Genomic DNA, 26,686 nt, shown 5'->3' on the forward strand with positions numbered 1-26,686 from the left:
GAAAATACTCAGTTAAGCTTCCGGTCGACCTGGTCCAAAGTGGCGAGCCATTGATTTGACGCCTGCCATCCTATTTTGTACAGTAACCTTATCTACTTACTTCGCCGCAAAACGCCAGTTTGCTTTGAACTGCTTCTGGGTGCTTACAGTTTTTTGGGTATTCTTAAGGTTCTGCTTAACAATCGCCCAATATTTTAAGATTGGGGTGTGTTGGAAAGGTTCTTATCCTTGGACACGACCTGAATGTTGTTAGTGGCATTACACCCCATGGCCTTCTTTCCATAAAAGCAGGATGCCAAATCTGACCAAAACAGCACAGACAAGTCATGTTTCTTCAGGAAATACAGCAATTGCTTTGGAGACACTCTTTAACGTAAATTTCCAGGCTGCTGATGGTCTCGGTTGCCACGATGTATGTTGCTTTTCTATCCACAGGTACAGATAGCTTTCCAAATGAGATATTTCTTGGAAAACTTTGATTTTTTAATAGGCTTGAAAGTGTCCGCCACCTTTCCTCTTCCGATTGCTGTATAATAATTTTGTCCAGGAAGCTTTCATAAGTCTCCTTTGGCGTGGGTTTCGTCATCCGTTACCACGCAATCAAACTTTTTCAACAATGTCGTATACAGTTTCCGAGATCTTGTTTTTTGGCGTAAGGTTTTGCTTTTCATGGCGATTAGCAGTCACTTCCTTCTTATAATTCGATAGTGCGGATCGTACTTTAGCTTCATGCACGGTTGTAGACGATGGATGTACCTTTAGAATCGACGGAATGGATCTCCACTTCTTTTGCAGCAGGGCAGGTCAGTAAATTCGTCGAGCGTCCAGGTAAGTATCGGTTAATATTTCTCCAGGTATATTTTTCCTTTTAGGTTCTGTTCGGGCAGGTGAGTACACTTTGAATCTGTTTTTGTTTACTAATTAAACTTTAATTCAACTGGTTCCACTTGCATTAATGATTTAACGATTCATTTACACTTAGTTTACTTAATTTTACTCTAAAAAATTTTCTAGCCAAATAACAATTTCACAAGCTAAACAATGTGTACGCCGGCTAATGTAGATGTTTCAATTTTATTTGCTTTGAAATTTTATTCAGGAGTATGAAGAGGAGAGCAGCTCCGGGGATAAAAAATATTGTGGGCGGAAACTGGATTCGGTGGACAAAACTTTGGACCAGAAAATCATGCGTGTTTACGCCAGTAAGAAAACATCCTCAGTTCAGATCAGTTGTCAAGTTCAATGTAGGGGGAAAGTTCATATAACGCCTCATGTGGCTAATATGCGCCACTCGTGTTTAGAAGAATCTGTAACATTTTTAGTCTGAAAAATATTACCAATTCGTTTTATATGCTGTTATTATCCATGGCAAGTATGATTTTTCCCTCAGAATATCCCTGTGTCGTTAAAATTTCCGGGGGCTTGTGATATAGCTTAGTTGGCAAGTCTATTGTCTCCTGAGCCGATGTCCGCGAGTTCGAGCCCAAGAGTAAACATCGAACACAGTTGTACCGGATAAGTTTTTCAATAACAATCCGCCAACTGCAACGTTGATAAAGTTGCGAATGCCATAAAGATGGTAAAACGACTATAATCGAAACAAAAAAAAAGTTCAAATTTCACATTTTAGGTTTTTCATCATTTCGATCAACATTTTAAATCACTCTCAATAAGGTGTTACAATGCAGAGAAATATGAAAAAGACAATATTTTTTGACACATCGATAGAGGAAAATCTTAACCATGATTTTATGCCAAAAATAATACTGAACTTGCCAAGATATGCTTTTTATGGGTATGTTTTATCATGGCCCATGCGCTCGTTATAACGAGCTAGCCATAAGTAATATGTTGAAAGTAGCATTAACTTTTCAAAACGGCTTATTTTCATTGAAATTGAACAAAAAGTTGAAAACCAGTATTTGAGCATCAATCTAGCCTTGAAATATATACTTTTAGTTTTTTTAAAATATTAATTGGTCCATTTTGATTCTCTGTCCATTAGAATATAATTTTTGAATGAATTAATGGAAAAACAACAATTTCTAAGCTTCCAAATGAACCCTTCTGATCTGCAATACGATGTTAGATGAGAAAGACATGAATAAGATAATTTTGCATGTTTTTAAAAGAATGATCCCAAACTTTTGGACGATAGCTTAAATATCTATTTTAATAATTAAAAGTACATTTTTTAAATTTTTCACAAAAATTTTTTATTGTGTTTTGAGGAGTTAAGAATAAGGATCCTAATGCAACTCAAATTTTGAAATTTGGTCCACACTATCCTGAGATGTTTAGCATTGAATATTGAGTGCGATTTTTTGAAAATGTTCTAACTTTATGTTAAGTTTAATGTATAAAAATAAAACATTATTTCTGGGCAAAGCACCTCCGAAATAGCTATTGCTCATTATATTTCAGATCCCGAGCAGACTTTTATGGCAAAATTATACCTAATTTTGCTATCATGCCTTGAAGCTTAAATGAGGTATCATTTTGCCCGAATAAAGGTGGTACAATGCCAAAATTTGGGTCTCACTTTTCATATGCTGATACCTCAATTATACCAACTGTAGGTTTCATTGAAACCTTAATGATGCCTTGTTTAGCTACACTTATAAATGATTTTTGAGGGCATAATGAGGCCAAGGTATACCTAGGCCAAATTAAGGTATAAATTGATGCCAAGATTTGGCATATTTGTGCTTTCAAAATTTTATTGATAAACGATGGCAAAAAGAGGCATTAAAATACATTCAGGGAAACCAAAATTCAGCAGAACTGTGCTATACCTTACTTCCCATTCCAACCAGCTAAACGTCTAAATTTATACTAATAAAAATGTAATAAACTTCGAATTAAGAACTAAATTCTATAATACTAGCGCAATTTTCCACCAACGCAATAATGCAATGAACAAAATTTGTTTTGCTCATCTACATAAATATCTTTAATCGTTGCCTACATAAAGGCGTTAAAAATGAGTAATAACCAAAACATTAAATAATTTTCTTAGGGATGCTATTTTATATTTCAAATGATTTATAAAGTTACAATTGGTACAAAATTATTCTTTTGAAAGTTTTTTTTTTTTTAAATAATATGAATGCTGTTAATTAAAAAAAAACATGCATGGTGATAATCATAACTTATTGCACAATCTGAACTGAACACAACGCATTTTAATAGACAGCGGAGTTGAAATTACTATTTTCAAAATCAAAGAAAATACTTATAAAGTTATTACGCTGTCATTTTAGTTTTACATTTTATTCAACCAAAATGTATCCTGCATCACGGTTTTAAAAAGAAACATCGTTACATTACGTGATATTAAGATCCCACAATAAAGCACTTACATAAATCTACATGGTCATTAATGTTTACAGCAGTTTAAGCAGTTTAATATTTGGAATTATCATTATTATTGTTTGCTATGGTTTCTTGAGAATCCCAATCAGGTGGAGATAAAAACTTTGAGTTGCAAAATCATTCCTTTTCAGATATTCTATAATATACTACCTTCAAACACTCAATTTGTTTTACTATCATTCGTATGGAAAGTTTTGAGTCATAGTTATGCTACGCCAATGAAATATTTTACCTATTCTCAAAATTAGGTCTTTGTTTTTATCATTTAAAAAACTGTTTGTTTTAGTAAGCTAAGTCGATTTTACTTTAGGTTTTTGTTGGTTTGCCACACCTACAAAAAACTTCTTCGACTTTGAACATAAAATCTTATTTCAGGAATCAAAGGACAACCTTTCATGATTTATTTTCATCTTGTTTTGTTTTCAAAATTTGCTGTAGCTTTAGATTTCAGAAAGGATTATTATACTGAGATGTGGTTGGAAAATGTTTTCTTTTATCAAGTTCCTGGGCCATTATTTTTGTCAAGCGATACCGATTCCGAGCACCGTTGAATCATTTCATCGATCTTGTAACAGGAAAAGCAATTCCAGTGCCTCCGGGTAGAACTACTCCTTTTCAATGAATCAACGTTGATCTGAAAAAAAAAATAAAGTAGAACAGTTATAGTTGAAACTTTTACACGGTACATTGTTTGCAGTTTGCACTGTAAGGTAACCCTTTAATGCATGACTTTTTTTTTAATGAGTAAAGCAATGCAGTTAAATATTATTTTAATTCGAATTACACAACTCAACAGGAGTGTGGCCGATGTTTTGTGTCATTTGAAAGTTATGACTCATAAATCCAAAAATAATTCTTGGAATTAAAAAAAAATCAAACGGTTTTGAAAATTTGTACCCAACAATATTCATTCGGTGCAAGAAGATGTATGTGATTGATTACGACTGAAAGTTTTGATGGAATTTCTATGTCTGTATAAATAAAAGCAATTTTCCAAAACTACTTTAATTGGATTAAATTGGATTTTTGCAACTTCCTTACACATGTTTTGAAATTTCTTTTTCACAAATGAGAAACCATCAATATAAAAAACAATGTGTCAAAACTTTTCAATCTCTAGAAAATTTGTCGTCATTATATTGTTGGATTTTAGTAAGTGTTGCTTTTAAACAACACCATGCATTTAAAGGTTGAAGAAATGAAGAAATATTGCTGAATAACCTTGCAGATAAAAGATATGGCTCTAAAGAGACAGGTATAAACATACAGTATATAAAAAACTCGTTTCTAGTATTCAGTTAAGAAAAAAGTTTTGAGCAGGTAAGCTCAAAGTTTTAGTCAGAACCGAACATTGAAAAATCATTTGCCTCTTCTTTGTTACAAATGTATTGGTCTTTTGGACTTAAAATTAGATGAGGGCTGATAAATCTCGTTAATTCATTTAATACCGTCTCCGCTATAGACATTCGATTGCAATTTAGGTTCAAGTTTTACTACTTTAAGGGAATTTGTATCAGTATACTCTAAACATTATTATTTAAATTTCTTCAATTTTTGGCGAAGTTATCCCTGAACAAAATAATACATTTTGGGTAGGTATTGTAAAACTGCTGTTATCTCTTTCACTTACCATTTTGAAATATAACAGGAAAACTTGTCTTGATATTGACCTCCCAATTGTCACAGTTAATGAAGGTAGGTCCTTTTCCGTAACAGTAGTGGTTGTGGTGATGTAGGAGTAGAGTAGTTCATCAGATCCTAAACGCACTGCAGTTTGGGACTGGCACAAAATTCACTTCCGATTATCAACGAAGTCATCGATGGTCGGGATGGGATGATGCATGACGAAGCCGAGCCTGGAGACGGACTGACTTCAGGGTCTGGTAACCGGAAGACTGTATCGAGGATTTCCAATAAGATCGCAAAGAAGCACGTAGCTCGTTCTGGTGGGTCCGAAGCAGCTTTGGGTTGCATCCTACGGCAATCAAACATCCAGCTAAGATTCGACAGTTTCGATCGTGTTGCTGCCGATAGTTTTTTCTCCTGATTACTTTTCTTTAATCAGTGGCTAGTGTCTCTATGGCTAGATTATCCCTAGCCGTGGCAGGCACCCTCGGCTGCTAATCTTGCTGCAAACAGATGGAACAAAACTACGTCAACACAAAACAAGTGTTTATAATCTAATTTCCTTACCTTATTTTCCAAAAACATACGACAGATGTAAAATTTTCAGACTTTTTTCTTGCCGGTAGTTCGCAGTCGTTCGTTTTTGTTCGCGAATTGTTTACTAACTTACACGACAAAATAATTTACATCACAGTGTACGAAATTTACAATCACTGAAAAGATTGTAAATTTCACACAAATGTAATTTATCGGATTTGCATGTTATCATGAACCGTATTGCGAGTCTTGATTACATTACATTATTACCTCGCGTAAAATTTCAAATGGGTGAATCTAGCAGTTAATTTTAAAATCACGAAAATCAACAACAGTGCTCTAAATCCACATATTTTCTGTTTGTTAACAAAAAAAAGTTGCATATTGTCCAATAATTTCAGAAATAGGTGAGTTTATCCATGTTCATTTTCGTTTCTAGTTACGCATGAAAGTTTTGCCCAAACAATCGGTCGTTTTTATTTTAAAACCAAATTGTAGTTGAGCTTTTTGATGATAAAAAACTTTGATCCTACACGAAAAAACTAATTACGCCGTTTTGTCACACACGGTTAAGTCACGCCTGATCCTACACTAATACAAAAATTAACCTGATTATGAAGAGGCGTAACTTCACGTTCAGAAAGTGGAACAAAAGAAAGTTTCGCCATATTGAAGTTTCTCAATAGTTTGAAGGTTTTAAGCGATTTGAATATGAACTAAGTTTTTTTAGTTAAGTGCAACCGCGTACATCTAGAATGACTGTAAACTTGGACAGAAAAATGAGATTTTTGACCCCCTCCTCCCCCTCCGTGGACAAGCGTGGACATTTAGCAAACCCCCTCCCCAGATTTGGAATAGTTTTTTTTTAAATACCTATAATTTGACTGCAAGAAAAAACCACTTTTTGCCTACTTGTTATTGTAATGACTGATTTTGAAAAAAATGAATAATAATTCCCTGATATAGAATAATTTTAAAAATTTTAAATTTCTAAATTACCATATTTATCCCTTATCTACTAATTGTTCAAACTTAAACTGGAAAGCATTGAAATTTTAAGATTTTGATTCAAACATCTTAATATTTACTCACCTTTAGAAAATATTTTCAAAGTAAGTATGTCCACGTGGACATGACCCAAACCCCTATCCCCCTCTCTGTGAACAAGCGTGGACATTTCCATATCCGCCCCCGCCCCCTCCCCTAAGTTGTCCACGTGGTATATGAACAAACCCTTGGTAGTTTCGCCCTGTTACGCTACACGCTAGAAATTATTAAACCATTTAGGTTTCAAAAATAACCATTTTTGACCTTCTCCCGGGAAATGTCATTTTATGAGTTCTCCATGAGAAGTCATAAAATGACTTCTAGGGGAGAAGTTCGAATATGGTTATTTTTCAACCGAATGGGATTCTGGAGGTGAAGTTGAAAAATGGTTATTTTACAACCGAAATTGAAATGAGCTACTTTTTTAGATTCATGAGAATTTCTCTTCAAATTTTCAATAAAAATTAGAGTTTTTCAATAAAATATTCTTATTTATTGCATGATTCACAAATAAAAATAATTATAATGGCATTTTTGTAAAGCCTTTTACATCTCCGGTCACGATAGTCATTCCTCCGATGATTAGCTGCAGCACCTCCTCCTCTTCCTGCCCGATTCGGGTCACTTCGTCATCGATCTCTCAAGAATCCTTCGTCACCCGCGTTACGATTCCCCCGGAATGCTGATGGCTCTGTGACAACAATTGACCCCTCTTCTAATTCAGCTGCAGGCTGTCGTTGTATCATCCGGAAATCTGTAGCTGCTCCTGCTGTTGATTTGGAGATTGATTGTGTTGTTGGTGAGGGCCTCGTCCAGACATTTCGAGCTACCGACAGCAAAGAATCTACCAGCTCCTGTACGGCCGGTGTTTTATGGACAGTTGGATCGGATTCTGCTTTTCGGAGGGTAAGGAAAATGACCCGGAAGACCCGCAATTTCAGCATCCTATTGGGGAACAAATAATTCGCATTAATTTCTAGTATCTCTCATATTATTCATTAAAGACTTACCTTCAGCAAAAAACGTTTGCCGTATAATTTTCAATGCCTAAATTCGTTTTTTTTCTTCCGAAAAACGCACCCGGCTACAAAAGCAATAATTTCCAAAATGGCGATAAAGAAATACCATTTTTTCAACCATTTTGTGGTTAATGCTTGAGAACTATCAAAATGGTTAAAATTCTTTCTAAAAATATTGTTGAAAAATAACCAAATTGACGGTTTACAAGCAAAACCTATAAAATGGTTATTTAAGAACCATAAATGTTTATAAAAAAATGAGCGTGTAGTTATGTGATCCAATTTTCAATACACTGACACAAGTTACGCTTCAAATAAGATTTCACATGAAATGTAGGATTCATTTTTTGCTGTATAGTGTAAAAAAAAGTTTCAATAATTTTTTTGAGTTTAATAATCGCCGACTGAATTTTTGAAACATTTAAATAGATAGAAAAGTTTCACAATGCTGAATTTAGATAAAACAAACTTTGGGACCATATAAACAAATGTAAATGAAAAATCCTGTTTTTTTTCTGGGATGATTCAAACCTTTTTTAATCCTTGCTTTGATGATTAATGAACGTTTGTGAAATTTGTTATGAACACGACGCAAATGCAAAAAAAAAATTATTTTGTATAAATTTTTCATACAAGGGTTCATAATACCATTATGACTTCTAGTTAAACTGAATTTTCATCTATTTAAATTTATATATGTATGTATGTAGGTGTAACTTCAGTTTTCAAAATAATGATGGCCTAATGATTCCTATTTTTATTTTTATTCCTATGCTGGTAAAGAACAAAATTGCTGTTTGTGTTCAGTTAAATTTAATTTTGAACACCTAAATAAATCAGATTTTTCATCACAGAAAATTGAACACCAAATCAAGCCATCATTTGCATCACACTTTTTTGCTCTATCGTAATAAATGAAACCTTAATGATGCCTTGTTTTGTTATCTTGGAAAAAACGAAACCAAATAATGCTTTCATTTGGGCCTCAATGCCTAATTCAGGTATTATTTAGGTATCAAATTTCAATATATTGATGCTTCAATAAAACCTAATTTTGCTACCGAGGAAAATATGACACTAAATTTGGCTATCAATTTGGCATGGATAGCTCATTTGAACAATATTTTAGATTTCCCTAAAGATGATGCTAAACAGCATCGAAACGTCATAATAATCGCAAAATTGTTTGACTGATCTGTCTAATAACAATCGCATCAAAATTCCTGTTGCTTTTTTCTAAAACAATACTTTTTCGAGCATTTTGTTAAATAGAAACTCACAGTTATAAAAGTCACAAATAAAAATTAAATAAGACAAAAAAATATATATTAAAAATATCAAAATCAAAGCTACAGCAAACCGCAAAACTATTGACCGATCATAAGCCCAAACAAACGATGATCGGTTATAAAATAAAAACTCACGGAACCATTTGCGATCAACAACAACAACATTGCAATGCTATTGACGAGTTTCCCTCTCTGGCTCCCCTTCAAACGAGGGGCCACAACATACAAACAGAGGCCTATACCGAAAGAATCATAGCCGTCCAAAGCTCCAGTCAGTCAGACTGTCAGACATGTTGCTTATCATGCTTCCGAAGTTACGCAAAGTTTCCCCATGATGGTAGGCCTATCATGTTTACTTACAACGATCGATTCGCTCGCCAAGAGAAACGCGGGCACACGGCCCAGGTTCTGAACGATGCGATCGACGACGACGCTGAGTTGAGTAATCACGCGGATATCGGTGAACTTGGTGCTTCATAAAGCTTAGTTCTTTTAGAAATGGGACACTTTCTTTTGCTAATAGCTCACTTCCTAGTAATCGGAAATTCAAACTTTTGGCAGCATTTTACTGCCTGTGAAAAGTACTTTCAATCCTATTTTTTCCAAAATTTAGAATTCACGCGTTTTTGAGATATTTACGATGTAAGAGAAAAAGAAAAAAATAGTTTTGCACAGTTTCCTTCAAAATCCGTCATTATTAAATCGATAGCTGACAAAACCGTTCATTATTCAAAGAATAACTGTATGTGAGTGTTGGAAAAGTATGCCAACACTGTCGAAAATGTCTACAAAGTTCAAATAAAGCATTGGAGTTAAGCACATGATCGGCAACTACGGTTAAGCGTTAAGCGAAGCGGTTAAGCGAAGTCAAGTCACATACCAGTATTTTTAATATTGAATAAGCGAAAAACTAAGTGTAGATCGTTGAAACGTCCAAAAAAATTCTCTTATTAGTGTTGACTAGTTATGAGTCATTCAAACCTAACCTCTAACAACAAGTTTTTCGCTAGTTCCAAGGCTTGTGAGCTGTGTAGCCAGTACCGAGGCTATGAGGCAGATGATTTTTGATGAATGACAAAATTTATGAATAACCCTGTTTTAAAAAAAATCCAGCGTTTGAATCGTATACCACGTTTGCTCGTGGCAAGGTCCCTAGCATATTTAAAAATGTATTGCTGGTTGTTTTATATAAAATTTCATGATTTGCCAAGATTCCACTTCTGTGGAAAAAAAAAAATACAAAAAAAGTTCAAAAATGAACATTTTGGTTTTCTCTGTTTTTAAAGCCCTAAAAAAAAATCTTGTATATACCCTTCACAACCTACGATCTATACTAACCGATTATACTTTTAGTTCAATCTCAAAATGGTTTTATTTCGTTATTGTTAGATTTTACCAGCAGAAATTTCATTAAAAACGCTTTAAAGGGGCTCAAAAATAATCAAGTTTTGTTAATTTCGAAACAGTATCCACTGAATTGCCCTCAGTTTCTTTGAAAAGAGAAGTATTGGACCAAAAAGTAGTAGAAATTAAAGGAGGAGGAGGCAGCTACCCAAAATACAGATTAGACGAAGTAAAAGTTTGAAAAACTGATCAAAATCATGACTGAAAAAAGTGTGCGCAGGCCGATAGGAGGTACATAGAATAAAGTAAAGAAATTTCTTACAAAAAACGATGAATTTTTTTTTCAAATTTTTTCATGAATTATCATAAAATTACCTTTATTTCCTTCATAGATAGTATATCGGTCAAACAAATGGTTTTTGAGATTCACGCATTCGTAACTGTCCCATTTCTAAAAGAACTAAGCTTTAACAGAAGGTAGTGTTTGATCCGGGGGCCAGCAAGTCAACATAGAGAATCAAAACATTGAAAATGCTATAGCAAAGCAGAAAAAAGTTGTGATCGCGTAGGGGAGAATATTGGAAGCTTTATTAGGAGAAGCTTTTTAGAGCTTTTAGTACAAAAGCTTTCTTTCAGAAATAATACCAGTGCTTTCGAACTCGGTTAACATAGTTTTAACACTTATATTTAAAAAGTAATTATAAACACTAAATTTTATTTTCTGATTCATGTTTACTTTTATTTGTTTTTTTTTCTTTCATGTAAATTTTAACTCTTACAATTTGTAACACTTATAACAATCACTCACACAAGAATATTTATAAGAAGATATGTAGGAACAAATTTGATATTCACCTTTAATTGTGTTTTACAACTCTAGGTTTTCAAATATTGTAACTTCCCATTTATTTTAGAACTGAAGCAAGTTTTAAAAACTTCTGGTTGAAGATTGAAGTCACGACTACCGTTGAGCATCATAATCGGCCTCACTGGTGTATTGATACTGCCTTTTGATATCGCCTTCATAATCGTCATCATCATCATCGGCCCCTCCATGGTATCGATCTTCATTAGCTGACTCATCAATTTCATCTTTATCTACTTCATCGTCATAATCTTGATTGTTCCTGCCAAAGTTCTTGAAGCTTTTTCGTTTATTGGTCCCTCCATAACCTTGACGCCTCTTCGAGTCACGATCCTCTCCACCGTGTCCCCGGAAGTTCTTCTCAAAATCATTACCGTACCTGTAACGATCGTAATTATCTCCAAAATCGGAACGAACCTCATTGTGATCTTCACCGTCATCTTCCTCTTCCTCCTCTCTTCCGCTGTTTCCTTCGTCATCTTCATCGTGTTCTCTTTCAGTGACCTCCTTGCTCCATCGGTGATCCTTGCCTCCAGCTCCAAACTTCGGACCAACCTGCCATCCCCTTCCGGTGTCGTCATTTTCCTGGGAGTGGTAGATGACAGTTTCGTATCCGTTGTGGTTGTTTCTGTGCGTTGTTCTCTTTGGAGCGGCCGATGTTGTTGTCGAGGGTTTGGCAGGAGCAGGAGCGGTAGGTTTTCTCATGGGTTTTGTTGGCGTTACTCCGTATTTTGTGTGTAGGTTGGGGTTGGCATGATCGTCACTGAAATGAGAAAATAAGGAAAAGGCGTGTTTAGTAAATGTACAGAATTTCAGGATGAGAACTTTAATAGGGAAAATTTATACGGGATGAATATTTTTAGATACACATCTGGAAATAAAAAAAACAATGTTTATATTGAAATTTTGGTAAAGTTTTTGAATAAGCATTTTAAATTCACCGTCGAACAAGATGAAATAATTTCAATGAAAAGTTATAAAAAGCGAAGTGTAACATTTCTATTGGCAGTATAATGGAGAAAACCGAAAAAGAGTTCATCTTCATTTGATTCTAAAATCTAGATGAATTTTAAATTTTAAGGAAACTTCAGGTTTTCATACAAATACCTAATGAGAAAAAAGTTGTGTGTGGAAAAAATCCAGAACAGATTTTTAATGGAAAACCTGCAAAATCTAGGTATATTTTATATTTCCGAGCTTTTGATTTCCAAACTTTTAACCAAAAAGCCGGGCAACATTCAGGATAATCCTTTCTCATAAAAATGATTAAAAATTAAAACAAACACTTGAAAAATATTTTCATCAAAACACATCAGCAGATTTTGTAGCAATATTGAAAAATGTGTATATGTGTTTTGTTGAAATATGCTCAGAAAAAAATATGTTTGGACAAAAAAAAACAAAATAAAAATTTTAATTTTTGTTTGATTTTTGCAAATGTAGTGAATAGTTTCAGCGAAGTTTGAGTTTTTTTAACGAATTCCGAGTAACTTGGCAGGGTAAGAACCTTTTAATTTTTTTTTTAAATAAACTATCTGTATATTCGAAAAATACCGGGATAAAACTGAACAATCTATCGAAGCTTTGTCAAAAGTTGGTCTCAAACCAACCGCCCCCCTCCCCCTGAAATAGTCCATGGAAACCAATAAAAGTATTTTTGACTTAAACTTTCAAATTTCTTATCAAATTTGATATGATTCAAAGGTAATCGCTATTCAGAGCTGAAGCCAACCCGATCAGAAGAGCATATCAAAATAATAACTCAAACGTATCTCACCAAGATATTTACATCTGATTCAGTTATAATTAAGTACTCCAAAATTTCGATTTTAAGTTTCTCTAATCTGAATTATATCTTATTCTGATTGACAAACTTGAATGAAGTTGAGCTCATATTCAATGATCAAGATTTTTTTTCGGATTGTCCTAAAATAAAATGATTATATCTTATTTTGATATACGTACAACTTTTTCTGAAACACGGACATCGAAGTCAACGGCTCAAACCTTACATTAACGAGTTTCGCTCAACAGATTCATAAAATTGAATTAAATTTTTGGGAAACTAAAAATGGGGCATGGTTTTACAAATAATGTGGTTTATTGACCTTCCACTAGAAAATTTTCTTGAAGCACTCATATCTTGATAAGTTATAATTTTGATATAATTTGTTCTGTCCAATATCAAACTATGCTATCTGAACCAGATATAATCTTGATAGGAGCATATCAAAAACTGATATAATTTAGCTATGATCGTATAGATTTTTTTATATAATTTGAGATATTTTAACATCCTACGAGTACTGAATTATAACTCATTTAGATAGAAAAAAATAAGTATCAAAATATCTCATTTTGATAGAATTTTGTTTTTCCCTCCTGATCGGGAAACCTTAAAAGTATCTTGTCATCAAAAATAGCTAAAGACACATTCCACGCGTTTGTACCGCTCAAAAGTGATTTTTATTCTTTATTGACAAAATAATAAGATATTTTTTGAAAATGATTAAATGATTATAAAATACAAAATTTTATAGAAATTGATGTGAATCTAGCTGAGTTACATCGTCACGAAATTTAACTGTTTGTAAAATTTTATAAAGGAAATATGCTATAAAAGCTGTTTTGACCATCTAGATGATCGAATTTTTACAAACTGAACATAAATAAGTTGATTTTTTTAATAAGATGAAGACTGTAAGAAATAGTATTAATTATTAAGTATGATCCCTCAATATTTTTCTATTAAGGTGCCAATCAACTTAAGGAATAAATGAAAGAAAAGATACTGAAAATTTATGATTTTAAATTTGGCATAATGAAATATCACTTTTGAAAGTGCACTTAAAATTTGAAGGTTCCAAAGGATGGTTCAGAATAACTTGAGTCCACTTCATGACGCTATTAAACTAAACGCTAGTAAACTTCATGACGTGAATTCATTCAACTTTTCTGTTCTGTTTAAAGTAAGAGAATTCACGTCACAACATAAGCATTACTCCATTCTATATTGTTTAATTGAGAAGCTCTGAACATTAAATTGTTGATAAATGTTTTTCCAACCACTTATTTGAAGACACCGATATCCTATTTCAAAAGAGAGAACAGGAAATAAAAGTTGTATGCATGGCCGTAGGAACGAGGGGGGGTTTTGGGGGTTACACTCCCCCCCCCCCCCCCCCCCCTCCATGACGGTCCATAAAAGCAAGCGAGGTTTTCTACTCTTAACTTAAAATTTAAATTCACAATCAAATTACGATCAAAGAGCATAGTTTTTCAAGAGTAACAATTTAGACTAAAAAACTAATGTCAAAACTTCAAAAATTCATCTCAAGGTCAAAATTCTACTACAGTATTTCAAAAATTTTTCACTTATTTATAGAAATTCAGGTCTTTTTTTTTGTTTGTTTCGATTAAAGTCGTTTTACCATCATTATGGCATTCGTGACTTTATCAACGTTGCAGTTGGCGGATCGTTATTGAAAATCTTATCCGGTACAACTGTGTTCGATGTTTGCTCTTTAGTTCGAACTCGCGGGCATCGGCTCAGGAGACAACAAACCTGCCAACTGAGCTATATCACAAGCCCTATTCAGGTCTGAATATTAAATTTTCAATAAATTTTTTCGGAGGTTCTGGTTGCATATTCCCATAACCATGGTTGTATTTCTACACATTTTCGTTTTTATTGTTCTGGATTTTTGATTTTCTATTCAAATAATCATAAAAAAAATGTAAATCAAATGTAGCTTTGAAATCCTTGTTCAAACTTGGTTTTGCATTTCATATCAAATTTAAATCATGTTTTTCGAAAATCATATGCATTTTCAAAATGTTGACAAAAGTTTTCCGAATATGAAAAAAAGAAGAATTTTGTTTTATATTCAAATTTGAAGTTCTGAAAATGAATACTTACCAAAATTTAAACATTCAAGGCTTCGAAATAGCGATTAAAAATTTCAAACTCAGATTCAGATTCATCATTTGAAATCCACATTTTAATTAAGCTTCACAATATTGATGAAAAATAAATATTTGAAATAATGAATTAAAAATGAACCAGAACCAGAAAATAATAGATTCATTAATAAGCGCCCTCAAACTTGGCGCTTTTTATTTTTAACAGGAATGAAGATTCGCAAATCGTACTTTATGTGCATTTCAGAAATCGTATAGGAATTCGAAAATAGATTCAAAGTTCAATTTTCGAATTCAGGTTCAGAGTTTAGATTCGAAATTCAGAAAAAGATTAAGATTGTAAATGAGTTTTCAATCCACATTAAATTGTTGAGGAATTCAAAAAAACATGAACTTAAAAATTAGTTTGTAAACTGTATCACCAGATTTTAATTTTTTAATCAAATTTAGTTTATACAAACAATTTAGCTGAAAATCCCAAATATAAAGTAGGTAGAATTTGAGTTATTTTTCAAAGTTTTGATTCATACAAAAAATCGCAAATTTTATTTTAAAAACATCATCCACAGGATTTTCATTATGGAATTAATTCTTTATGAAAAATATTTGCTGTTAAAGAAACATGTGCCTGGTACCTTAAAAATCTGCACAAAATTCTTTATTTTCTCTGTGCATTGTTTAACATTTTTAATAATGCAGTATTTTAAAGCCAAATTAAAGACTTAAATCATAAATTTGGTTGGCAAATTTGATCCGAAAAATTTTATTTTTTAGTTTTTTGGTTTTTTTTTTTATCAAAGGTTAGGACCTTGGAATTTGCAAAAGAGTTCGGAAATTGGGCTTGTACGATTTAAGTATAGAATTTTTTTTTCAACAAATTGAAGGCTACCTCGAATACGATTACAGCTCAAATCGAATACGTTTGATCTACCAAGAATCTGGTAAATTCAAAGATTTTAACCATCGATGAAAGCAAATTCCATATTTTGTTTCTTAAGGTTTCATTTTATTTAAAACGATTTAATACAAAAACTATTAATGCGTACTTAAAAATGAATAACCATGTAGTAACAAACAAATTTGTTTTAATTTTTAATATTCTTAGACTGTTGGGCAAAAAATCATAGGAGAAAATCAGTCAGCAAACCCCCCCTCCCCCCACCCTTCCATGAGACGGTTCTTCCTATGGCCCTGGTTGTATGTACTGAAGTCAAAAATGGTCAATTTTAGCGTTAATCCGTCACAAAAGTAATCGCTCACAACAAAAACAACTCAAATTTTTTAATGACTAAATTATACTCATTTTGAAAGAAAATTAAATTTTCGACCGTTTTCTATAATTTTTTACATTTGCAAGTGAATTTCACGCAAGCGATTTCTCGTCAGGGTGGAATATGTCTAAAGAATTCAACAAAAAAAATTTCCAAATTTTTTTATTTGTAGTTTTTAGTTATAACATTACATTTTAAATGAGATTAGAGTTAAACAATATAAAGTGAATTAAAATTCAAACTTCTGATTTCAAATGAATTCAAAAAAATCATAAATTAAATTTACAAAAAAATTCAACCAAAACTTCGGATTCAGTCAAAAACTGATTTCGAGAGCACGGTCAGGTTTTTTTCCGGATTCTATGGAGAATATTTTGAAAACACATTATTTATTTTGATTGTGAAATTTTTTTTTCTAATTAAAAAATCGTGTAATTTGAACACTTTTGAACATTCAGATATCATTGATGTTCAGAATTGAAATTCAGTTTCAACTTGTTGATGAACTTTACAAAATAGATAAAAATATCAAGATGAAAATTTTCATATGGAATCTAAGATGCTGGATTTCGTATACTTATAATATTGATTGTCAATCAAAAGTCCCTCAAACTCACAAATTAAATTTTTTTAGGGATTTGTTTTATTTATGATCTAGATTTGGATTTAAAAAATTGTATTCAGAGGAATTTAATCATGATATTATATTTTAAATGATAAAAAAAAAATATTAATTCCCTGGTTTGATAATAATAATGCATCGAGTAAAAAAAAATTTGCTTTTATTGGTATCTGCGTAAAATTGAACACCAAAAGGCGCAGATCAAATGAATTCTACTGAATTTAGTTTTTGATAAAACCCTTAAACTAATATTTTAGTAACCATGTTGTCCCTTCAGAATCGACCATATTTACAAAGTTTAAAAATAAGCACAGATAATTGAGTAGATACCGATAATTTCTCAATAAACGAAAAAGATGATAGATCTACATACCGAGGTCGCTGAAAAATATCTGTGTTTTTGACAAAAAAATCTCGAATTCTGTAATTTGAACCTTAAATTTTGGGATGGTTTTCTATGATGCTATTTTTTTTTTGAAGTTCTTTGGGAAATCATGTGAAACATCAACAAATTGGAAAATACTTACAATTTTATTAAAAAAAATCTGTTTACATTACCTCGTTTTCATTTTTCAAGAATGAGAGTCAGAAATCAAAAGTCGAAAGTGACTTATAAATTTATTATTTTGGAAATCTGCACAAAATTTGTGACACAGATTCTGTAGCGAAATTTAGCTCAAATTTCTTTGATAACACAGATTTTTCTGTGATTTCGGCAACTTTGCTACATATATGTACATAAGATCGCTGCAAGCTTTGTATGGAAATTTTGTATTTATATATTATTGCACTTTTCATGACTTTTTTTTTTATTGTTTTGACTACTGAAAAAAGCATTATAAATTCTGGAAGCGATTCATTAAGTTCTAAATAAGCTCAACGAGTTTTAACTTTGTATGAAAAGATGTATGGGAAAACAAAAATGTTCATTCAAAAATCACCAGAGATTTACTAGAAGTGTTCAGAAAAATATACAGAATATTGATTCTTGCCGTACGTTTCATGTGAACACCAGAAAAAAAATCGATGTTGTTCAATTGTTTTTTTATAAATGTATTTTATTATTTAAACATTTTTGACTGCATATTTGAAAGCTCTTCAATCCGAGGATGAAATAAAAATCGCATATATCTGCTTTGCACAGCCAATGAACTTGATGACTTATTTAACCTTGGCAAAAACATTTCAGGAAATTATTGAACACTCTAGCAAGCAAATCCTGCCATTTTTGAACACTTTTCAATAGATTTAAATTTTTTATTTTGAAATGGATATCACCTTTTTTCATATAATTCATAGCTCTATCTCATGTTGGGAAAATATGATGCTTAAGAACAGCCCAAACCAATGACTACAGACAAATTTCATTTCAAGCTTATTTGAATTTGCTGGATGATTTAATATGCAAAACTTTATACTTCCGAACAAATTTTCATACAAAATTGAAACACGTTGCGATAATTCAGGAATCAACCAAATCATCTCAAATTTTATTCTGGTACTTGGTGATACGGAAAAAGTCAGTTTGTGCAGCGGTTTAGTGTACAACATACATTTGTAGGGAAGAATGGGGATATTGGATCTTTTTTTTTATTATTTTCATCATATCTTCATGGGAAAAAAATTGTAGCTCGCCGTCTTTTGCATTTTCAAACAGCGTTTAATTTCAAGTTTATATGCTGCAAAAGTTAGATCGATACATAAACCCGTCGATAAACTAGAAGCGTTTTCGTCAGACTAAAAAAAAGTAAAATTCTGAAAGTTAAAGGAAACATGATCCTTTATTGAAGGAGACATGATCCTACAATCAGGGTTCCTTAAGCTTTGGAAAAAAAAATCATGCAAAATCTAAAGATAAAAGTTCCATTGACATTTTTGGTCATATTTTACCGTATTTGTTTTCTCCCCTCGTTCAGTGTTCCCCGTACCCGATTAAAAACAAACACAAATCGTCACCAGTGTATTGCTACCTCACTCACTCACACGCTCTCGCCACACTGACAAAATTTTCGGGACAACACCGCCCGATGGCAGTGCAACACCAGGTCAAAACCAGTGCAACCCTGTCCGAATAAACAAACAGTTTGACAGCACCTAGTGGTGCACCAGTGCAACACTCGGCATAAACAAATACGGTTTTAGTTTTCGTTTCACAGTTTATAATTTTCAGACAGAAAAAAATCTAAAATTTTGTCTACTAGGGTAAATGTACCCGACCTTGGCACCTAAGGCAAGGTTTACCTTTTTTTTCGAGATTCCAACCTTCCTGTTAAGTGCACCATAGAACATCCTTTGAAGAATTTACTTGCTAACTTGCTTAGAGTTCAACAAAAATATGTTTTCTCTATGGAACTTTCAGCAATGTGAGCAAAATGTATGCAAAGAATTCACTGCGGTGCTCCAATTACTTGGCCGCCGTACCAATTGTTTGCCGTTTCGATGATCCGATTCTTGGCCACCAGCAATGTGCAATAGATCTTTACCAACAATGCTCAATTGACAGTTAATGGAATCGTTGGCTATTCTGAATATGAGGCCACTGACAGAATGACGTCAGCTGAGCGTAAAGTTCTATGCGACGATGGAACACCGGGCTTCACTCATACAACAAAAAGGCTTTCGAAAACATTGATAAAATTTGGTTGGAAGTGAAGCACAAAATAAGCTTTCATTTCAAAAAGTCGGAAGTCCAGAATTTCCGCAATTTTTTTTTAATTTTTAAAACTTAAAACTTTTTACTCATTTAAGCTAAGTGATGATTATAAACACCTCAGGTTGTTTGAGAATATTGGTGTACGAACAAGAATCATTGGTTTATGAATGACAACCAAATCTTCATCAGAGGGACCGATTCAGAAACGAATTATGTCCGCGAGTGCTTTGAACTTTCTCTTCTTTATGAACATTAAATCCCTTTGATGAAATCTAAACTAACATATTTTGTAAGCAAACTTTTTAAACTAGACCCTTCAAAAAATTTCTCCAATATGTATACAATAAGTTACTTATGAAGGACTCATAAAATCTGAATAAAGCCAATCAATCTAGGAAAAGTATTTCAGATGACATGGGCTTATCTAGACTAGTCCAGGTTTTCAACGTAGAGTTTAAAAAAAAAGTTGGTGTGGTCCAGCTGCCAGTATATTGAGGTAAAATATCCTTATCTGGAACCGATTGATTCACATTCCTCATTACACATTCCTTTTTTTTAAAAGATTTCACAGTTCATCATTTTTGCGAAGTTTGTTGAGCCAATTTCATCAAAACAAAAATCAAATACGACTTGAACGGGAGTAATACTGAAAAGTTTGAGCCGTGTCAAATAAACGAGTTATTAAAAAAAACGACTTGAACATGGTTGTTGTGAAAGTGGTATTGTAACGTTGAATTGAAATATCTTATTTTGAACTTTTCTCATCGATTAGATTTTTCCAAATATTGAAAAAATTGCTTAGATTTTCTCATTTTTTTTTTTGGAGAATTTTCTGAGTTGAATGCTAACTGGACAAATTCAGGATGTGACAGATTCATTTACGACATTTCTATGGTTTTGTGCATCATGATGTGTTGTCATTTATAAATCATTGTTTAAATTATTTCTTTTGATTTTTTATAGACCATAAGATTATTAGGGTTATTTTCACTACCAAACAACTATCTTCATTTCAGTTTGGCTTCATAAAGTAAGAAATTGAAAAATTCTTTGAATGTTATTTTTAAAATTTTGCCCTTTTAAATTTGTTAGCCGAGATTATGAGCTTCTAGCAAGAGCCATCTCGAATGCCCGGGGCGTTGCGCAGTGGTTTAACACGCCAAATAGATGTTAGAATGTAAACCTTGCTAAAACATTTTTTAATTCGACTCACATCTAATATTTTAAGGAATAATTGGAAACTATATTTTCCTGAACTTCCAACTTCTGTTTCCAAGAAAAAAAAACTAGAACAAAAATCCGAAAAATTAAATCTGAGTATATGGTTTTCAAGCAATAGAAAACGATCCCAAAACTCAATTAATTATGTATTTTATATACTAAAGTCATAAATTCCATCGGTCTAACAGTTTTTGATAAGAAAAACATCTTAAATCTTCTGAGTTGCTTAATGCTAAGTGTTTTTTTTTTATTTCAAACCACTGTGTTCTGTAGGAGACCACGTGGTCTCTGTTCGGCAGACTGCAATGCAAATGCTGTTGGCACGCATACCAATGTACCTTCAATTCATGGTTCCCAAATAGCGATTTTTGCATTTAAAATGCTTGGATATGACTTTTAGTTAGTCGAATCACTTATGTTCTCCAACCTATTTCGAAGCTTAAGTTGATAGAAACGATCTTATCATACAACCCAATTAGTAGAAAAATATTTGTGCGTAGTTTTAAATGAATTTTTAGGGAAAACATCAGCCCAAAAATGCGTCTTTAATGAACATGTATTTTTTCCAGCTTCCAACACTGGTGGTGTATTTCGATTGAAGTTGCATGCCAAGAAAAGGAACAAAATTAGTTTAAAATTTTTATTCAAAACCTAAATAAATAATCATTTTTTTGTCTTTCTAGTATTTTTTTATTTTTTGCCGAGTTTAACCTGAGACATGAGTATTTATTGCAAATTTTTCATTTGAATGCCCGCGTTTGAAATCGCATGTGATTTTAACAGTTGCACTAGAAAGGTGAGTTCTTCTGATTTTCATACGGTGGTTTCCAACATAATTGCCTCGGATGGAGATAGAAAAAAATTAACTACTTTAATACGGTACAAACAATTAAAAAACTCGGTATGCGCAGATTTGAAACAAATTATTCTCTTCGCAATTAAAATATATTCAAAATTTTTTAGCTCAATTTGGACCTGAAAAACATAAAAAGGCATGTTGGCATGCCAAGATAAGGACCATGCCAAAATAGGGCTCACTTACCCTATTCCAATTTTTTTTTCTTTTGTTTAGATTATAGCCGTTATAATATCTTTACTTCATTCGTGACTTATAATAACGATGCAGTTGGCGGACAGTCATTGAAAAACTTATCCGGTACAACTATTATCGATGTTTACCCTTGGGCGCGAACTCACGGACATCGGCTCAGAAAGCAACTGACTTGCCAACTGAGCTATATCACAAACCACGCTACTCTAAAATCTAACTTAAGGCGTAATTTCCTGATTTTCGAATAAAAGCACTTCTTTGTGTCCTTTTTTATCAGAAAATTATTGGATATTTACAAGTCGTTGGAAAAATTTCAATAATTTCGAGTTGACCAATATCCATTCAGAAGAAAAATATATCTTTTTGGACTCAAGGGACCAATCGAACCCATAACATACATTTGCAAAACTTTTTCTAATAAAATGGAATTTAAGTTTCACTATTGCTTTGAAAATATGGCATAAATAGTTCAGATTATATTCTAACGAGTAACAATTGACATATTGGAATAAACTTTTTTTATCAGTTTTTCGAGTGGGCAACATGATGAAAAAGATCTTAAAGTCATATTTTGTTAGATTTTTCAAATAAAGTGCAATCATTCATAAAATTCTTTTTAATAAACAGTTTTGTTATTTGGTTCTATTTGCCAATATTTTGGTAAATTCCATCCATGTAAGACATTCCAGTTAAGAGATATAGTTGAGGAATCAAGTATCCCCAGGGATCAAGTAACCTCATTCTCCCCTATATGTTCAGCGTTTTGCTCCAGACCTTTCAATACTTTTTCCAGTTAAATGGCTTATTTTTCAATAAGGGTAGAGTTGAAAGGAAGCGTTTTTTTTCGATTGTCAAAATGGTGAAAATTTCAAATTGAAAAATTATAAAGTCTTTTAACGACTTCGGTGATTATTTACAATGGACCGGGATCTACAGGAACAGGCAAAGCGAAGAAAGGCAACCAAAACAATGGAGCAGTACATTCAGCTGGATGAATAAAAATTGGAAATTTGGAATGGAGTACCGACACATCGAAGCTAAGTATCTCTTTTTATATATTTTCATTACTTGAACGCTGGCGAGCCTTAGTAGAGGTGCATGGGCACAAGACTTTTGATGGATTTGGATTAACAATTTTGGTCTAGCGTTTTTTTCTTTCAATGTGTCTGGGCCACAGCCGGATCTTGTTTCTGTTGTCTGTTAAAGATCCATTTCTTAAAAGCGTTCTTTCAAATGTGTTGTTTTTTTATCCAAATTGGCTCTTACTTTGCCTCTTTATAAAAATTCCAATGAGATCCAACTTAGCAAATTCATCCTAGCATATTATTATCGTTAATTCCTATTTTTGTTTTGAGTAGATCATAGTTGATAGTAGGGTTAACCATTTTTAAGATTTTATTTAAAAGTAATTTGCTTTTTGCATGAGATTGTAGAAAAGAAGATAGGACTAACAACTTTGACAAAAATCAATATAACAAAACAAAAATGAAAAATAATTGTTTTTATTATCGTTGAAATTTTATCGAAACCTTTTAAAATAAGTTTTTTTCACAAGAAAATTGAGTTCTCAGAGCTGATTAAACCTACAAATCGAAAAACATCACATTAAAATATTTGGAATCAATAGTCTTCACATTTAAATGCATAATTTTACCATTTCCAAAATATTCACCATATATTTGCTAACAACATTTTTTTGTTCAGATTTGCTTATTGAAAAATAAAAAGATTTCCATGACATGTTGAGAGTGATTAGTATATGTACCTACAAATTCATTAATTTTGGAGAAATAAATTAGTAAGCTCACACAGTCAAGAAAAAAAGTCAAATATGTGTTGAACAGTAGTTGAAAAATTAAGGCTTTTAAAGAATTTTAGCGATTAGACATTTCTTTTATAATGGCCCTTTTAATTGATGAGAAATACGAGATATTTTTAGGAAATCCTTGAAAATAAATATTTGTTTTGAATATTTTGATTAACAAAATACCTATGTAAAAAAGTGAGGTAAATGCAAACAATTAGGCAATAAATTAGGATTTCAGTTTTAGCAGATTTTCTTGGATTACTAGATCGCACTGGTCAAAAGTGTTTCCTGATCATATTCTTTAACCCACACTCCCAAAACATTATTTGCTAGGATGCAGAGGTGACCTCGGTCCTAAAGCACGAATTATTTCTTTAATCCCTTTCTCTCATTTCCAAACTATCTTTTGACTACTAGGACGTGGCCGGCGCCGTTATTGATGATTAAAGAGAAAGCATCAGTTTTGGGCATTGTGAATGTGCTGTCAGTCCCAGACACCTTTCATTTGACCTTTGAACAAAATTGGTGGCCTCGGTCAATCACGGAGTAGCAACCATTGGCGATGTGGAATTCGTTCCACTGAGCCACGCCTGCGATCATGGTATTCGAAATGCATTTATTTTCAAACAATAAAAGATGAACAATCATACCACTAATCAACAATTAAATAAGGAAAAACCATTTGTATGAAGATCTTTTTTTTCAAATAGTAACAGAGCATTTGGGGTTCACTGATTCAGGTGGATGTGAGTAGTCAATCAAGCTAAGCTAAGCTAAGCTAAATGGCTTATTTTTCAATAATTTTCTTATGATTATGGACTCAATCTATTTTTAGTAACACAGTATGATTTTGAAAAAAAAGGGGTGCATTTTGTGTCCAAAAGCAATGTCGAAAAGTAGTAACCTACGAGTAGATTTTTTTCATCATTCTGCTTGTTTCAACGATAACTTTTCGGAGTACAACACATTTTGAACTTTAAATGCAATTATTAATCATTCGGCACTTAGATAAAAAATTTCATTTTTCCCAATAACGTAAAATGTCCCAACATCAATCTTATCTAAAAGCAATATTGTTCTTAGAATATAAAATAGAAAATAATACAAATTTCAGGTATCCTCTGATCTAGTTTATACAGTTTCGAACTAACCTGTGTTCCTCTGTGACTTCGTAGTTTCGTTTCTTCGCCTTCAAAGGTGAAGCATTTTCCTTGGAGTAATTTCCTTCGTCTTTGGATTCACCAAATCCTTCCTGCCTTTCGCGGCCATAATCATTACCATCTTTTCGATGAAATGACTCTCGCTGTATAAATCCTCCCGTTCCTTTCTCCCGATGTGACCTCACATACCCCATATCCCCTTCACTTCCACCCTCAGCACTGTTCGATTTTGATCCTACGGGTCCATGATAGACCGTTGAAGTCACTCGTACCACTTCCGGTGCCAGTCTTGGGATAAACGGGTTTGGATCAAATATTCCCGGGAACTCATAACCAAATGCACACCACAGTCCAACACTTAGCACTAATAGTTCCTTGAGCCCCATTTTGCGAAATTTATCAACACTTGACGAAGCAATTTTATTTGATGTTTTCACGATCAGCAACCGAAATCGAATGTACCTGAACTGACAACTGCAATCGAAATTTATAATATCTAAACCTTCATTCTCATTTTAGGTAGCCAATTTTCGTTGTATAAGTCAGTCGGGTTTCAGAGTCGCTTTTCAGTTGCCGCTTTGGATTGTCAAATTATATTTTCCACTACACCTTTCAGATTAATAGGGAGCACAGAACTGCAAGAAAAGAAAAAAACAAAATTCATTCATTCGGAACATTAGAGCGATGAAGAAAGTGTCAACATTTCGCCCTTACTACTGCGTGTAAAAGCGTTGATGTCGTTGGTTGATTCAATCAACAACAACAAATGCGTTTAACAGAGCTTGAGAAATTTTACGGGGTTTTTACCACTTGAGCGTAAACAAAAACAAACTGGCTGACAATCTTTGAAGCATTATCGAGTCCAATTGATCTTAACGCAGGTGTCCCCAAAGTCATTGAAACAGGTGAATTGTGGGTGTTGCTCAATGGTTAACGAATTTCTTTAGCCCTTTGAGAACAAATCAGTCCGTAGTTTTCCCACCGATGATTGATCGTTGTCAAACAATCACTAGATAGTATCTGAAAAACTTCGTATGGGTTATGGAAAAATTTGGAAGACAACTTTTCTTTCATTTGAACTTAATCTTTTAAATAATTGATTCCTTATAAAAAAAAATGAAAAAAATATAAACTTTTTGCAAGAAATGTCTACCACAAATTAAACTACTTAAAATGTTTTAAATTAACTTCCAATTTACACAGCTATTTGGATCATAACGACTAGGTTTATGGAACCCGTAATTTTGACGGACTACCAAATTTGGCAGTAAATATTTTTGACTTTTTTGAACTTTTAAGTATATTGATCAGCTTTGTTTTGAAATATCCGACGTATCGACCTGTTTTGGTGATCTTTTTCAAGTAAACACTTCCCATGAAAAAGACCACCAAAACTGGTTAAGTCTGGTATTTCAAAACAAAGTTGTTTGATAAACTTAAGAGCAAACGCACCAATAAGTGAGTATACGCGGCCCGGTTTTGCTCATTTCAGCGGACCGGTTTTGGGATACACACTCTTTCGCGCACCGGGCGGTAGCATAATTGTTTTTAAATTTAGCATTGCACTGAGAAAACTTTTGAAGAAAATCTTAATCTTAAATTAATACGGACCGAGTAAACTTTCGGAGTCGTCCACCAAACGACTCTTCTTATGTTACATGATCATTTTTGATCATAAAATACGATGCTTCGAGTTTGTTTATCTGAAATTGAGTGAGAGAGTCCTGAACAATATAAAATACAAAATAAATAACTCCCCAAGTAACCATTAAGCCGTAAAAAAGGCCATTAACTGGCATTATAGTGGAATATAGAAAATGCCTCACAACGCCTAATGGCTTTGAATGCCAATTAAATGCTGATTAAAAGCAGCTTTTG

General features: G+C 32.9%; 1 protein-coding gene across 1 annotated transcript; it reads right to left on the minus strand.

The window, feature by feature from the left end:
- Window positions 1-11,198: 11,198 nt before the first annotated feature.
- On the minus strand, window positions 11,199-25,194 carry LOC129742928 (sarcoplasmic reticulum histidine-rich calcium-binding protein-like). Its single transcript, XM_055734865.1, has 2 exons — window positions 24,800-25,194; window positions 11,199-11,865 (listed from the first exon to the last, which is right to left on the minus strand). The coding sequence occupies exons 1-2, from the start codon at window positions 25,192-25,194 to the stop codon at window positions 11,199-11,201; spliced, it is 1,062 nt and encodes a 353-aa protein (XP_055590840.1).
- Window positions 25,195-26,686: the final 1,492 nt, after the last annotated feature.

The sequence above is a fragment of the Uranotaenia lowii genome, chromosome 2 (assembly GCF_029784155.1).
Source record: "Uranotaenia lowii strain MFRU-FL chromosome 2, ASM2978415v1, whole genome shotgun sequence".
NCBI classification, from domain to species: domain Eukaryota; kingdom Metazoa; phylum Arthropoda; class Insecta; order Diptera; family Culicidae; genus Uranotaenia; species Uranotaenia lowii.

Coding starts and splice junctions, on each gene's coding strand:
- LOC129742928 (XM_055734865.1), bottom strand. CDS start 25,194: ATGGGGCTCAAGGAACTATTAGTGCTAAGTGTTGGACTGTGGTGTGCA. Junction 11,866..24,799: donor GAAGTCACAGAGGAACACAG/GTTAGTTCGAAA, acceptor TTCTCATTTCAG/TGACGATCATGCCAACCCCA.